The 16816-nt window shown below is 40.6% G+C and overlaps 1 protein-coding gene across 1 annotated transcript; it reads right to left on the reverse strand.

Annotated features, from left to right (window-relative positions):
* Positions 1 to 3690: 3690 nt before the first annotated feature.
* cfap300 (cilia and flagella associated protein 300) lies at positions 3691 to 5686 on the reverse strand. The gene is made up of 7 exons (XM_070922333.1): positions 5577 to 5686; positions 5340 to 5421; positions 5012 to 5084; positions 4730 to 4887; positions 4469 to 4641; positions 4243 to 4309; positions 3691 to 3822 (listed from the first exon to the last, which is right to left on the reverse strand). The coding sequence occupies exons 1-7, from the start codon at positions 5684 to 5686 to the stop codon at positions 3691 to 3693; spliced, it is 795 nt and encodes a 264-aa protein (XP_070778434.1).
* Positions 5687 to 16816: the final 11130 nt, after the last annotated feature.

The following is a 16816-nucleotide window of genomic DNA, read 5'->3' on the forward strand; positions in this document are numbered from 1 at the left end:
CAACCCACTAGGTGAGGACGGAGATGAAGAGAGGACACGTGAACAACTATGACTTGACTACTGAACCACTCTCACCCACTCTCCTCATGCTATATATCTACGCCTACTTTAAAGCTCCAACTGTAGATCATCAGACTTTAAGCTTTGAAGTTTTCTAAATCTTTTTTTCCGCCCATCATCATTTTTTTTTTTTTTTTCTTGGCTGCTTGAATCAACTGACAGAGAGTTTGCTGACTCAGTTGACACAGACAGTGCTGCAAGTGCCATGCCAGTCATTTGTTCAGTACCTTAGGATGGCATTACAGTTCTTGATACTGTGGTGAATGTATTGAGTCCCACCCTGCAAGTTATTTTGCATTAACACCACCAGACACAGAAATAATCTGCTCCCTTGGACCTGGACGGGCAGACTGGGCTGACAGCCACCTTGCCAAAGCACCAAACCTCTGCGGTACACCTTCCCACCCGAACAAGGGAGTTTTGAGTGTGTGAATCCTGCTTTAATTGCCCAAACTTGTCACATGAAAACAGAGCTGGAAGAATGTGTTGGAGTGACTGATGTGTACATTGTTGTTGTTCATCTCCATTCCCTCTCTCTCAGATGTTCTGTCTCCAACAAGCCCACTTGCAAAAAAACAAAACAAAAACAAGACATTATTCCCTGTTTGGCTGGCGCCCAGATGAGGAATGTTCCTATTTATTTAATAGAGCCAAAATGTCCTTTCACAGGTCCAGAATCCCTTCTTCAATGTTTGAAAGGCTACCATTGTGTTTTTAGCACGCCCTTTAAACCTCTCTGTCTTGCAGCCCACCCCTCCAGACATGCATGTTCCTCAGACCAGTCCCGTAGATAAAACCTCACCAATCCTCAGTCAGAATTTTAGACATTTATGTCACGTCACTCAGAGGTCAGCTGGTTCAGGCAGTCAGTAATACTTCATACTCCCTTACAGGAGAACAGTTCTCACTCTTGCCGTCAGCAGCCGTGGAGATGATGTAGAGACTTTCTGGCCAGTTTGGTGCAGTTTTAAACAACCTGTAAGGTGTCCAGGTCTAACGCATGAATTCCAGGCCATTATCCTCATGAATGCACGTGTCTTAGGAAATGGTTCCAGCCTTACAGCTTCACTCCAGACAGACTCCAGGGTCTGCAGGGCTCCAGTCGCCACCCATAGGTGTTACTCTCTGCTGTCTTTTCTGGGTCTTTCTTGGAGATGTTTGATGCACAGTAAATGCTCTGTGCTCGTGGACAAAACTGGAAAGTGCACAAATGCACACACATACATACAAAAACACACACACACACACACACACACAATGAAAGCAATTCCTTTACTTAAATACTTTGGCACTTGATAAATATAACACGTTTTTGTCTTGTACAATTTCATCTTTTCGTTTTGATTTCTTTACTGTAATTATGTTCATGCACTCGATTTTGTGTAACCGAAAATGACAAATGTTTTTTTAAAAAAATGATTTTGGTTGTTAAAGTGAATGTAGGATTTATGTTAATATATTTAATTCAGTTAGTTATGATCTTTAAATAAATGTAGCATTTCTGTCAAGTTGAATCATGGATGACACAACTGTTAACTACACACAGCTGATCAGGTTCACACTCACGACTCGCAGAGCTCATGTGTATATTTTTTTTAAATGTCATCAGATAATTGCTGCCAGCTTCAACTAAGAAAACATTCACCATACTGTATTTGGCCAGTGAAAACAGAAAACTTTTGTCCCTGCAAGTGATTCATTTATTTGGCCCAGTCAAGCCAGTTGACTCAGGTGCTCCACTTTTCCATTCAAGACTTCAAACAGTGAATGTACTTCATTGCTCAGTCTATTTAGATCTATTTAGGATCTGATGCTCTTGCTGCCACGAGGAATAAAATGACCTCTCATAGGTTGCTGTTGGCATCATACAATGTTTGCATTCATTTCATAGAGAAATGCCAGGTAGCTTTATTCTTTGGCCTATACTATAGCAGAGCCTGCTTATTAGAGTCACTTCATCGTCACTACGAATGTTGAGCTTCATGAAAATGTATGTGAGACCACTGTATTGCATGTCGTTGTTAGTGGTGGCCCCAGTGTTAGAAGAAAAAAAAAACAAAAAACTTAAGGATGTCTCCTGTAAAGTCGTGAGTCAAGACATGAAAGGAAATGACCTGTGCCTTCTACGTCCTCGTTGTGTAACTGACATGGCATGGTGCAGCTTTCTGTCTCAAACTTAATTATTAATGCTGCTTTGAAGAGAATGGTGTTTCATAGGGGTCTCACATGAGGATAGCCATGCTCTTTTTTTTTTTTTTGCCAAACCTTGATCTGACTAAAGCAACACCATCAAAATTGTTCTGTATGTAATTTTAGGGTTTAGGGTGCTGCAAACCTTTGATATTTTCGGGGGAATATTACTGTATGTTTAGCATATCACTGTAACTCTCCCAGGACCTCCTCGCACTGACACCCTCATTGTATTTTAACACCAGTCAGATCTGGAGGCTGGAGGCATGGACATTTGTATCGTCACAGGAAACTCTGCAGGCATGTGTCCTTTCATAAGCATGTCACATAGAGAATATGGCTTCCACACAACTACCTCTGAGGCCACTAGGGGGCGCTAGACTAGAAAACCAAGTATGAGAAACAGTAACTGATTGTCTAACTGACTGAATGCTATGCATGACTCAATCTGCACGTTCTCTTTTCTCTTCGTCACTCTGTTTCTTCTTCATGACGCCCTGCCATCCATCGTTCACTGACTTGCTGCCATTTTACATTCCAGCTCGTTGCCCTTTAACTGCTCTCTTTAAGTGTTGGAACTGTTGTTAAGATGAAACACAAACTGATCAAAGCAATAAGCAAAAGTGCTAAGCCAACAAAGTCTTCCAATTCCAATTGATGTAGCTACTGGTTGATGAAATATGGCGCTTATTTTATTTTCTAATCTAATGCACACATCTATTTGATCTTTTAAAGAGATACGAAATGTGTATCTGCTGAGTATAAAATTAGCTCACTTGACTAACTTATTAATTTATTTGTTTCAATAAAGCTCTTTGGACTGTATGTTGACTTTGGTCTCTTTTTTAACTATTCCAATCAATACTGTGTAATGTTTGACATTTACTGAATTCTAGGCTTCTATTGCAGGAGTTGAAATGAGGTGGCAAAATATTTGAACATGCTCAAGGAATTTACGTTAAATAGTTATTATGCAAAAGCCTTGTTGAGTTTACCAACATTTAACTAAAGCAGGATGTTATCTGTTTAAATTATTATTAGGATAACCAACAAAAGGCTCAACACGGCCCATAAAGGCAGGAACAGAGTACGTTTTGAGGCTGTTTAAAAGCATTTTATTGTCATACTTTAATAGAGCAAAATAATTATTCCTTCTCTATCTCAAATTGGAAATTAATTGTAAATGGGTCTCATTCACCCTAACCAGCTTTACCTCCCGTGCGACAGTGCTATCCACTGCGCCACCATACCGCTGCAGTGTAATTGTGTACATTGTGACTGCTTCCTGGTGTGCTCTTTATTTAAGTTATTTTACACATTTCTCAATACAGTAAAGAAGGAAAGCTGACTGACTGCAGAGTGAATTCATTCATGTGTTTGCATGTACACGTGTCCACCTGGAGTCTCACAAGTTCTACAGGAATTTCCATGTCTTTGCTGTCACAATGTGAAGTTTCCCACACCGTAGCAGTGGCAGAACAAAGTCACGTGTCGTTTGAAGGGGTCGACAATCAAATAGGCAAATGTCTGCTCCTCCTCTTGTCGTCCGGGGTAACATCGCCCAGACTCATCCTACAGACGATAAATAAAGTGTGTAAATTATGAGGGAAAATTCAAGTGAGCCTCTTGTCTGTGTGAAAGACAGCCATGAAATGTGCAACTCAAGTAGTAACTGTTCCCCTGTTAACAACTCTCGAGAGTTTATTGGCTGTGATATTGCAATGTCTTCAAATAGAGCATTTACAAAGCAGTGCAGCCATGATGATTCCTAATGGTGTGGTGGTACCACACTATCATAATTATAAGTGGTAAATAAATAATTTTGAGTCAGTTCAATTATAATAGTTAAACATTATATGTTGACCAAGTAACACTGCTTGAGTTAATACATAGATGTTTTATCAGGTATCTTACAATGGCTTTGAATCATCAGCCAATAAGAAATCACAATTACATTTTTTCTGCATGCAAAGTTCGGTGGCAGTCACTTACATAGGCACAGACTTTGAGGACTGTGGAGACAACACTGATCTTCTTAGTGTCTGGATCCTTCTGAACACTAGGTAGTAAAAAGTAGAATTACCATGTCATATTTAGATCATGACGTATCTGATAATGGCGATGTAGGTATACCTGATCAATAACTGTTAATAAGTGTTTATATTGTTGCACAGTCTGGAATCAAGCACGACAGCAAAGATGGTCCGATTGTGCCCACCTGATCAGGTCTTTGTAGATGCGCTTTGTGGTGCTGATGTAAGGATCAATGGTGTCTTCGTACTGACACAGCTCTCCTCCGAAACACAGGTGGTTGAAGAGGCGAAACAGAAACTCTCCTCGCTCCTCTCTCCCAACCACGTAGTAGTGCTCAGAGTCCTCTTCCTGCAACATCTGGAGGAACGGAGGAAGACTCCATGTCAGAAAAAGATAGATAGAGACAGACAGACAGACAGACAGGTGGATAAAGAAAGAGAGAGACCTGTCTGAGTTCATCATAGTCAGGGTGGACATCATGAAAGCATTTAACGACATGTCCAGAGGGCCTCAGGATCCCACAAGAGTAGATTGGGTCAAACAGCTCCATGGAGACCTTAGTGCACGGCACCGGCTCCACATCAACACACACCACTGGCTTGTCTACAACAACACACACACAGAAGTCAAAAACATTCCACAGAGATTTGACTGCAAATATTGTCCAGCAGATGAGATCAATTTCCTACTATCAGTGATGAAAGGCTTTCTGGGGGACATGACATACCAAGAGGCACCAAGGCTCCGGCCTTCATCTGTCTGGACAGACTGGATACCACATCGGGATCTCTGAAGAAACACTGTGTATACAGAGTGACATCAAGAGCATTCAAATATGATTGAACACATGAAGACACTTTATCAAAACAGACAACCAGTAATTGCTCTTTAATAAAATAACTAGCAAGCACACATCTGTTTAAGAATACATGTAAGAAAAAGGGTGAAAACACATCAATCGCAACAGTTCTGAGAATGATGAAGCGTCACTTTCAGTTTTCCATACTTTGTCAGTGGTTATACTGTAATTCCAGACTTATCATGGGGGGTCTTACCAGTGCAAACTTGTCACTGTTGTAAGGGTAAAAGCTCTGGTCAAAGCTGTAAGACTGAGCTGAAATCCTCCCGAGCATGGACCTGAAATTGACACACACATCCATTAACAGTAATGTATATTTAAACATATTGTACAACCAGAAGCTAGCCTACACAGCCAACGGAAGCTCGACACAAGAAGGAGATAACTTGTACAATTTATCAAGTTTTTAGGTTAGCTACATTTCTTAAGTCACCATTTCATTAACAGTGCTAGAGTGTCTTTGTCCTGGAGGAAGGAGAGCTTCTTGGAGGGAAGAGGACTAAAAGAAAAGGTTTGCTCAAACTCGCATTTCTCTCCTGCCATGTTTGCTCTTTCTTTTGGTTGTTGTTAGCCTACAAAAGCAGTGAAGCATCACTCGTGTCCACAAACAAGTAGCAAGTTTGTAGGCGTTTACAGGCCAATCAGCGGCAGGTGTGCTCACGAACAGCCAATGAACGTCCGGTCTGAACGGTTTGTTCCGGTTTTAACGGATTGATGACGGAGTGGTTTATCATCTCTCTACCCCCAACATCTCAGAAGATTCGTGTACTTGTTGCCTAGACAACGAACGCTGGTAACGTCCCAGCTCGTGACTAGGACGTTGTTTTTCAGCGTTCATTTCGTCGACTTTGTTTGACTTTTATTTAGATTTTGCTTAGTTGGTGTCGTCTTTTTGTCCCCAGAAGCCTCTTTATTTAACTCACTGTCAACTTGTCGAATTACCTCCATATACCAGGGTGAATACACGCTTATCTGTGCCAGAGGACATGTCTTCACAGCCACTAGAGAGCAACATTGTCCTGCCTTAGAAAGACGCTCCTGCTGCTGGATGAAGGTCCTTGTCTTTATTCATCACTCTTATGCTAATTCCTACATTTCTAAATGTATCTTCTCTCATCTCTGCCTCCTCACATCCCTCTTTCTTTCCTTCCTTACATAAAAATCCTTCACCTTCCTGTGTATCAGTATAATGTGTATCGGTTTTGACAGTTTATCTGTGTGCCTCTTTGTTAAGCCCTGAGGTGAAGCACAGATGTATCTCCAGATGTTTTGACCAGCCCCTTGCTTTGCATTTGCCTCAGATGACTAAATGTTCTCTTGTGAATGTTGTTCAATCTGGCAGAAACACCTGAGCATCATGAGCAAAAAGGGCAATGTCCCTTTTATGATCAATCTTACATTTATAGATTATTGCTTTTCCTGACATCACATGCAAAGGGCACTGTGTCTTCTGAAGCTTCTCACTAGTTAAGGATGATACTGTGGCCTTCAAATGCTTCTGTGCTTTTTTACTCTTGTACAACCTACATTTTTTTTATTTTTTTTTTTTTTTATTTGTTTTTTCAAACTCCCTACAGATCCCTACAAATATTTGTATTCATCCTGGCTCAAATACTCATTTCATTCCCTTCATTCCAGGATGGGTGAAGGATGTGGGATCCTTTTGATCCACATTCCAGTATAGGACGCCCAGACCCTGATATTCCCCATAAGGAGAGCCAAGTATATCTGGCGTGGGGGCACCCTCAAGTCATGCTAATGTAAGTGTGTGCCTTTGGTCTGAAGAATGTATTAATGCATCAGAAAACGTTAGCCGCACGTCAGGTAAGAAAAGTCAGATTTATTACCATGATAAGTATTTAGTGTCTGCAGTCTAACGTGGAGCATGAATGAAGTCGCAGTGCAACAGCAGCCTTTAATTAAAAGTTAAGAAGACCAGTGATATGATCAGATTTGTACTTTGTAAAACATAATGTGTAATTGTTTTTATCTTTGACCTTCTTGAATAAACCTTTAATTGTGATGGTTGGCTGGTGACATGAGTGATGAGATGGTGAAGAAAGACAGGAAACTATTAGGGGGTACCGTGAGTCAGATGAGTCAGATACAGACTTCAACTTCTTCAGGAGAATATCTAGTCATGTTAAGCCATTTTATTTAATTTTTAAGACGTTATGTAATTATATACGTTTTATTCAGGCCATCCTCAAAATACTGATGATAAGTGGAGTAATAGACTGAACTGTATTTATAATATTCTCATAATGAAAACAGATAGCCTGGAATAATTTAGTGTGTCTAGACGGTGACAAGCCTAATGGAGAGGAAGTATGATGGGCCAAAGATGGGGCCAAATCCAGCTGTTACAGCTCAAAGAAGAGTTTGAAGGAGGCAGAAAATTGAGCAAAATTGATGTTTTGACACTATACAGCCCTATATAACGTGACATAATTGAGTCAAGTGATTAAAACAAAAGCGTCATTCTTGTGTGTGTGTTGTCTGCTGATTGCTATGTGGTAATTGCACTTGATTCCTGCTGATTACATCTATCAGGATCAAACCTGAAACCTGGCAGGTGAGAAGATGTAACGGCTGAGGAATGTTTGGAGGTGATTGCTGTCTGTGATCATATGTTTCCTTGCCAGTTATACACATTCAATAGCAGATATTGAATGTTTTCCAAATGCTGTGCAGCACTTTGTTAAATGATGACAGTTGCATGATGGGGGCATCTCTGCCTCACGTCCAGAGAGCAGCCTTCACTAGTTTCTGTGCGTATATTCTCCATGGAAAAGGTAGAGCAATAAGCTTATGCAAGGTCGTAAGAACTCTTGATGATGCTGAAATCATATCCTTTTTGCAAGGAGTCGTTTGGGAGATTATATTTTACTAGAACAACAACAGAGGAAGCAAATTCAGATTCAGTACATCAACACCAAAAGTTTATGTCTGGCTGCGTCAAGAAGGCTTATATATAATTGAACATTTAACCGAATAAATAAAATGTGAAAAATACAAATATTTAGACACCTTTGCAGGCTTTCTCTCTGGTATCTGGTCAAACTGTTCTAAGGGGGAAACGTTTGTGTTGTCATGACCTCAGTATTTCTAAAATCCTGGCTATGGCCCTGAGCTTGTGATTTCAGTTTTATTCAACTTTAAATCAAACAGACAATCAGATTTACATTTGATTAAATTCTCATTAAAACTGAAATGAAATGATTCATTGTTGTATTTTTGTATGCTGAGATACTCACAAAACCCTTGCGTAATCAAACTCTCCGGTCATAATATTACCCAAAATTACAAAAGAAAAGGCCAATTGTTTCTACATGGAGAGGCTAATATAGCAAGAGACATGCGGATGCTGAGAAAGGCTTCAAATTCCTTCCCAGGTTTTGCTGTTGTCAGCAAAATTGCTCGGGTAAGTGACTGGACTAAAACCTCTTGTCCTATCTCTACATCACTCCAGGACAAGAGATTATTGGTCTCAGATGTTAATTCCCAGATGTTTATCCTCACTCACCTGTGCCTCTGCAGGAGGAACGTGTTGTGACGTTTGCATTGTGAGATAATGGAAAGGATGATAGACAGAGAGAGAGAGAGTGAGAGAAAAGAGAAAGTCAAGGCCAGGTGCTCTGAGTGATAACGATATTGAGGCAAAACAACTGCCTGTGGCAGCAGAGCACCCAGTGTCAGTGGTGTGACTCCTGTTGGGTTAAGTGCATCTGAACGGATCATGTTTCACATTGACCTGGAGTCTGTAAATGCAGGCTGTGTTTCCTATTCCCAAATGTCACTCAGACAATTAAGAGGCTTAATGTGGCTCCAGTTTGTATACATCTCCCACCCAGAGAAGACTCCAGGAGGACCTTTTCAGGCCATGTCATCATCTTCACCACTATCATCATCTTCTACACCTTGAGTATTTGTTGTGGTTTCTTGCCCTTATCTTCTTGCCTCATCTTCTTATGTCACTTAAAATATTGGGTAAAGTTAAGTTGCAGCCATTATTGCACAATTCATTTCTGCTTCTTTTCTTCGCCACCTCTATAGATAAAAAAGGGTAACATTTGTCAGAGAAATGTTTGAGTATCAGTTAAGATAAAGACAATAACTCACAAGGAAAATGACGTTTTCCTGTATGAATGTATGTATGTTTGATTTAAAAGTAGACTGTAAACAAAGATGAACCAAGGGAAAGAGTTGTGCCCAGACTTGGAGAACAATGGAAAAATCGTGCTGGAGTATTTTGATAATGAATGAATCAGTATGTGAAACTTTTCCAAATGATGTCATGTTGAGAGTGAACTTTTGTGAGTGAGCTCTTTTTATTCTCTTCAGGGTCAGACAGTCCCAGAGGAAGTTTGGTTATTCTCAGTCACTCTGCGCTCTGCTCCTGTGTTTGTGTCGCATATTGTGATGTCAAAATTAAACACTAGACCCAAACACATTCTGCTTTGTCTCTGGTAATTCAGCACTTAGGTGTATTTGTGTTTGTTTGGTGACGTCAACCCTTACAATCAAAACACTTGCTTTAACACAATGAGAGAATATCTATATGGTAAAAGTTTGCATAGTGTTGCTGTTCAATGAAAACCATGTATCTCTCTTTTAATTTTTGACACTGTCATATGTTATTGTTTACAATATTTGTTTTACTGTATTATTTCTTTTTATTGTTTATTTATAACATATGCGCTATACGTATGTTGCATATGTTGCTCATCTTCATCTGTACAGTAGTTCCTGGGTGGATGCCACCATGACGTGCAAGTTGATGTGGTTAAGCACTTTGTTGCTCTGTTTAGAAAAGTGCCATATGAGTAAAGTTATTATTATTAATTTGATGAGAATCCACTTTCCAAATTATTTGAAAATAAATATGCAGTTCACAGCAGTTTTCTTGGCTTGTGACCCTTTAAAATATAGATGTCCATCCCTCCTCCCATGTCATGGTGTTATGGACAGTGTGGACATGACTTGTGAGCAGTTAAAATTATGACTTTTCCTTCTCATATTGTTAAATTTGAAGGAATTTTAATGATATGAGCTATCCAAGTTTTCAAAATAAAAAATAAAAAATTGAGAAAGTCAGAAAAAATAAGCGTGTGTATTTTGTCTTTTCATCATGTAGTGGTCCCTCAGATTTATCGTAGGACCTCGTTGTTGGTTCTGAACCCCAGGTTGAGAACCACTGCTATAGTGTGTGCATGTACGCAAATATAGGAAGCAGATGAAACGAGAAATGGGAACACCCGAAATCAGAGCCACCTTGTTATGTCTTCCTCCGAGCACACAATCTTTTTTTATTTTCCCTTGTTTGTTAATTCCCCCCCACGCTGTGTGATAGTGTATCTAAGACATTCTGGGAATACTCGACGAGCCATGTAGGGGCACGCCAAAGGAGGAGGAATATGGAGGAGGGGTGGAGGAGACAAGAGGGATGTAGGGGGAGGCAGAATGGGAAGGGGCCACAGGTAGAAAGAGTCTCAAGATAAGCCGCTCACTGACGGTGCTGCCCCTTACTGTGTGTTTGATAATATCTGTGGGACTGTCTGCTCTGCGTCTCCTCACCATACTCTGCCTCTTTAACCTAATGCTGCCAGCAACTTAGTGTAAAACGTATTGATGGATAACAGGTGCTGTCATCAGATAGTGGTCTTAGGGGATCTGTGCTGATGGTCTTACAGGATTAGTGTTATGGTTTTAGAGACAAAGAGGTTTCAGCTCTACAAAGGTCAGAGGCCAGGTCCATTACATGTAGTGGTTGATGCATGGGTTTGGACAAATAGCTGTTTTGTTTTGTCATACACATGGTTTTTAAAGGGTCTTCTCTCACAAATACACAACAAAAAAATAAAAACAAACAAATAAACAACAAATATATTTTTCTCTCACCAGTGCTTTCAATCCACATGGTTTTATTATCATTGGCTGAGGTATGGAAATGTTTAAATGGGACTTTACCTTTATTTCACATATTCTCGATTGCACTGGGGAATAAACTCAAATGCTAAAATGCTTTGTTCAGGTGTCCACATACTTTTGGCCATATATTATATCACACAAAACAACATGAATATCATTTTGAATATTTTAAGACATTACTGAAGGATCCTCTGTTTCTATTGCACTATGTTGTTGCTTTTGCCTCAAAAGAGTCCAAACATCCACTGTTAAAGTAAAGTTGTTGCGTTTAGTGACCAATGAGGGGACATAAGTTGTCCGTCAATCATATAAGTTGGTGATTTGACAAAGTCCATATGTGAAAGTGTCCTTGAGCAATTACACTGAACCCTCAATTGTTCCAGATGACGAGCGCTCTGAATGTGTGCATGTGTGGGAAAAAATATTTAAGTCTGCTTGGACAAAAGCCTCTGCTGAGTGAATATAATATGACTGGTCCCTCATGAAGAGACAAGCAGGGATGGATGATAAAGTGCTCTAGTTTGTTAACACAAGACTGTTAATAGATTCCATTTGAAAACATGTGATGCAAGTCAAGTGCATTTTACATTAAGTGCATTGAATATTAGCAACATTTTCCATTTATATCATTTGGGCTCCAAGCTGATGACTCTCTCGCCCTCTTGACATTTGTGAGACAACCCGAACACTCTCCTCGTCCTGCTTCTCGACATTTCTGTTTATCCCATTTCTGTCCCGGTGTCCTTGGTAACGGTCCGTACACAACTGCCTGTCCTGGAACGTGGTGCTCGATGTTCCGCAGGCGTTTGGGAATCTCAAGCCTTTGCCAGCCTGTTGTAGACAATCTTGCTCCTGTGACACTGACTGGCAAACAACAAGTGGCATGAGACCCTCAACTGTCCCTTTGTGTCTGAACACAAACTGAGAGTAAATTGCAAACAACTAGCTGGACTGAGAGAAGAGTGGGAGAAAGAAGCAAAGAGATCCAATTACCGGAGAATGTGTAATATTGGCCTAAAATAACACTCAGCACCCCTTTAAAAAATCTTAATTTACCAGCATAAACAAAGAAACCAAATTGTTCCAAACCATGAGATGTTTCTCCAGTTTTGAATCCCTGTGGAGATCAGTGGATCGCTTGTGTAACAGTTGTGCGAGTTGGACAGGATAAACAGATGATAAACACAGCAGAGGTGAGGAGCACTGCTGATGCTGCCGCCCCCTGAGCCTCACTGCTGGCCCTCTGAACTCAAGTCTGCTCCAAATAAAACAAAACTCTTCCTTAGGGCCAAACCTATTTCCATTTTATTTGTGGAAAAGATACTTTTGAAGAAATCAAGCTGTGTAAGAGTCATGCAGTAATGAGCCATGCCACTTATTGCTTGACAGGACAGTATTTCTAAGATAAAGTGTATATCTATAAAGTGACTCAGCCCTTTTAGACACTAACAGACACCAAACATACTTGAACTCTTTTGATGTCATGAATGGTATTTTGAGAACAGCATTTTGTGTTCTTTGTGAATTTTTGATTTCATGGTACCATGTATGCTTTTGCACAAAGGTACGCCAAGATGGGATATCTGAAATGCTGGTTGGTGAACTACTGTAGCTGGCGAGCTAACTGCGAACACACTAGCAAGCCATGAACATGCTAGTGGTCGTCAGTTGCAATAGCTCTCAGAGCGTTTTTCTATTTTCTCTTCGCATTTTGTTTTCAGACGGTTAACTGACTGACGTTCACTAGGGCTGTGTCCGAAATCACTTCCTATTTTATTTTGCCACAAAATGTTGCGGTGTTAAATGCTTGGCCTTTAAAGAGGTCCATTCAACAGCCTATTGAACGTAATATGCTCCATTAGGAGAGATGAGTACCTTCAGTGAATGGATGGATGGATAGATGAGTGCAGGGGTGGGTGACAGGTATTGAGCGAGGGTGTTAAGACCACCATGGCTGGGTCAGTCCCTGTGGGGATGGAGGGATGGATGGATGGAGGGCCTGGGTGGTAGGGGGAGGGGGGGGGGGAGCACCACCTGATGCCTCCTATTGTCTTTTTGTTTAAAGTGAAGAGATGACATCATAGGCGAGGGAGAGGGTGTGTATTAGAGGGAGAATCTACGAGGTGCTTTTCCTCTCTTCTCCCAGCGGACACACACATCTCAAATCTGGCTACATCCTTATACAAGTGTCTCCTTCACTGTCCAATGTTACATTTCTCCCGTTGGAAGTCAAAGAATCCTTCCCCCAAATGAGTCTTTTAATTAATGTTGTTGTTATTGCACAGGACATGATGATTTCAACAGTTTGTACAACCTATCTGTAATGTTTTAGCATATGACTAAACACCTCTCACACACCAGAGATGTGCAGCTGAAAAATACAAAAGAATATTGTGGCAACAAAATGTTGGAGGTTTACTTAATTAGAGGCACCTCGAGGCACTGACTTTGTTTCATGATGTATGATCTTTGGCACTGAAGATACCGGGCAGTTTAATTTAAAGTAAAAAAAATATCAACAAGGATCTTTGTGTGTCTGTGTGAGTGAGTGAGTGAGTGAGTATGTGTGTGAGTGAGTGATTGCTTAACTGTGTGGTTTCAAAATAAGTTATGACATGCGGTGTTGGGCTTTTGATAACATGACTGTCAATAAATATTTAATTGTTAATCATCATCAATTAATGATAAATAAATCACTATGTAGCCCTGGAATGATACCTAAACTGGGATGCTTAGTGACTTCATGCTAACAACCGGTATAGCTAGTGAAGAAACATCTATTCTTTAGTCAGCATTTTACAACATGATGAACATGACTCCACTCTGCTAGATCAGATTTTCCAGGGCATAGTGGCTTCTGTTGAGCTCGTAATTCATGAATCCTTTGCTGACATGAAGTTCAGAGATTTTTAGCAATTCAGTGAATGATTCAGAATCTGTCACTTCTCCGTCAGCAATAATCAATCTGCAAGTCAGTGGTTTCACAATCAATATGAATCTGACGTGACAGACGCACAGCCATGTGAGGGGGGCAGAGGTGACAGACTGACCTTTAACGGCAATTCACGTCCTGCAGTACATGCTGAGCAATCCATCTTTTCATCTTGTGACCGTGAATGTGTTGGACGTTGATGGAAACTGTGGAAAAGGGCTTTGTCTAGCTGTATATACAACATTACATTATATAGATGATAGTTACTGTTTATGTTTTTTGCAACAGTGTCTCCCAGAAATTACGTTAATTTATTAGTAATATAAAACAAATATGTTTTGAAGGAAACATAAAGCTGCCCGGATTACGTTTCCTGTTATAAAGAAAATATTTTAATGAACGTATCTGCAAATGTATTTTGCATATCTGCAAAAGTTCAGTGACAACATATTTAATTTCTTTTCTTTTTTTAATATCTGCTCATAGCAACTAAAGCATGAGTAGCATTTTCTATGCACTCACAGCAACTTCAGGGAAAGATCATGGCCTTGGTTAAATATTGAAAAAGTCAAAAGTAACTTAAAACAAAAGACATGACATGTTGACTTTATTAACGTTTAACCTTAACCATTTGTTGCCTAAACATGACCACACACAGCTCTCAGGATGCAAACCCTGCTTCGTACACCCCCGATCCAGCATGGGTTACAAAACAAAACAGAACCTTGCCACTGAAAATACAATAATCCAGGTAATAACTGCATTTTCCTTCAAATGTGTTTAGAAACAAATGCATTAGTAGATATAAGTGTAATTTCCTGGATACAGAGGTGGTTTTTGGGGTATAACAAAAGCAGAAAGCAGAGTTTACAGTGTTGTTTTGTATTATGTACAGACTCTAGTGTGAGTTGTTACCATCATCTCGTTTGCCCTTTAGGTCAATCAGTCATTTTCAGGAATTGACCTCACATCCTCTTTTCACAGCGTAGTTTCAAATCTGCAAACGTTTGCGTAATAAGGATTTTCAAAAAAAGGTCTTCTTTTTACCATCCATGTCTTACTACATGGTGTGGCTGTGGGGCAGGTGCTTTGTCTTGGAGATATGCAGAACAAAAGCAGGACTGGGACCTGTTTTACTCAACATGAGAAGGAATTTGAGCCTGAAACTGACCTGAACAAGAGGATTATAGAGAGGAAGGGGACTAGTGTAGAAGTATCTCATATTCCACTGCATTAAATTGTTGGTATAAGGGTTATTTTGTTTGAGGCATGTAGCCTCCAAACAAAAGTACATCGATTGCTCTCAAAAACAAAAGCTGTCAAGAGCAGCAAGCCATAGCTGCAGCTGCAGAAAAGAGAGAGAACAAACAGTACAATGACATTCTGATATTCCTCCAAATGTCTGTGCTTCTCATCAACATGTGGTTGTTTTTCCATACACCTGCTGCGAACGGCCTCAAAAAACATCTCGAAAGATTCTTGATGCACTCTGCACTCAGTCCACGCGTGTGCCGCCAGCTCGCCCATTCTTATTTACTCTCAGCTGCACTCGTCCTGCGTGTTCCAGGAACAGGAAATGCACCAGAGAGAGGGAGATGGATATGTGTCCACTCCTCCATGGGGTCAGGAGAGCAGGCCTCCACCCTGACAGAGAGCAGCTGGGACTCCCGGCCTCGCTTGCGTAGCATCAAGGGAGGATTGTGATGCAATGATCAGGAGAAAGAGAGGGATTGTTCCTCAGGATGACTGTGTGTGTGTGTGTGTGTCTGGCCCACGCCGTGTGTCTGTCAAGTCTCAATGCTAGATTCTTTTTCCAGAAGTTTCCTTATTAAACACATTTAACGTCCATTAATATAAATGCACACACATCTGCAACCTCACACAACTGTCTTTTTGTGTACATGTGAATGTGTGTGTGTGTGTGTGTGTGTGTGTGTGTTGCTTTTCCCTAGGGTGCACCCGCTAAGGTTTCCTTGTGTATGTATAGGCTCCATTGTTACCATGTGTGTCCTCAGCCTCCACAGTTCAGTCTATTTTCGGGGAAATTACCTCACAAACAGGAGCACTGCTGATCTGATATCTGGTTCCTTGTGTCACGGTTAAACATCTGGAGGGTCATTAAGGCCTGAGTCAGCGCAGGCCGGGTCAGGCATACGTGGGTACATGTCAAATGTACATGAGTCTTACAACACGCCGCCTACACATCTTGTGAAACATATTTCTAAAAGCCATCCGAGGTGATTCACTCTCCTTGTCTTCACTAGAAATGAATCACACACACTCCCTCGTCTGGTGACTTCCTCTTCTGATTCAGGGGTCTGTTAGGGCTTATCTGAGCCCCCTCACACACACACACACACACACACCTTCTCCTACTTATGGCTACAATCAACCTCTTGTGCATTTACCATCAATGAAGCATCACAGCCATACTCTTCTGACTCATTGCCAGTAGCTTTGCAATAGCATTCTTCATATGTTAGTACAACTGAATCCGCCTTCAGTGGAAGGTAAACAACATGTACAGTAAAACCTGCAATAATGATTGAGGAGGTGGGGACAATGAAACAACTTAAACATAGCTTAGAGCACCTTTCTTCAGGAGGTATGAGGTTGTATGCCATAATTATAGCGTTGTGTGAAAAGCAAACCTGTTACCTCAAACTGTCTCATCTTTGCTCACATTACTGACAGAAACTGTCTGAGATCTTTTCATTTCTGTCATGAAAAGTCAGAGACACCGTTTTTTATTTTCATTGACTCAGGCTGCAAATAAGCCTATGGCCTCCAAAATCATAAAGTTTGTCTTT

Source organism: Enoplosus armatus, chromosome 16 (genome assembly GCF_043641665.1).
Source record: "Enoplosus armatus isolate fEnoArm2 chromosome 16, fEnoArm2.hap1, whole genome shotgun sequence".
Lineage (NCBI taxonomy): Eukaryota > Metazoa > Chordata > Actinopteri > Centrarchiformes > Enoplosidae > Enoplosus > Enoplosus armatus.

Excerpts from the sequence above, each read along its gene's own strand:
- cfap300 (XM_070922333.1), bottom strand. The coding sequence starts at position 5,686 with ATGGCAGGAGAGAAATGCGAGTTTGAGCAAACCTTTTCTTTTAGTCCT. Across the intron at positions 4,888-5,011 it reads CGGAGCCTTGGTGCCTCTTG|ACAAGCCAGTGGTGTGTGTT; the intron begins GTATGTCATGTC and ends GTGTTGTTGTAG. Across the intron at positions 4,642-4,729 it reads ACTATGATGAACTCAGACAG|ATGTTGCAGGAAGAGGACTC; the intron begins GTCTCTCTCTTT and ends CCGTTCCTCCAG.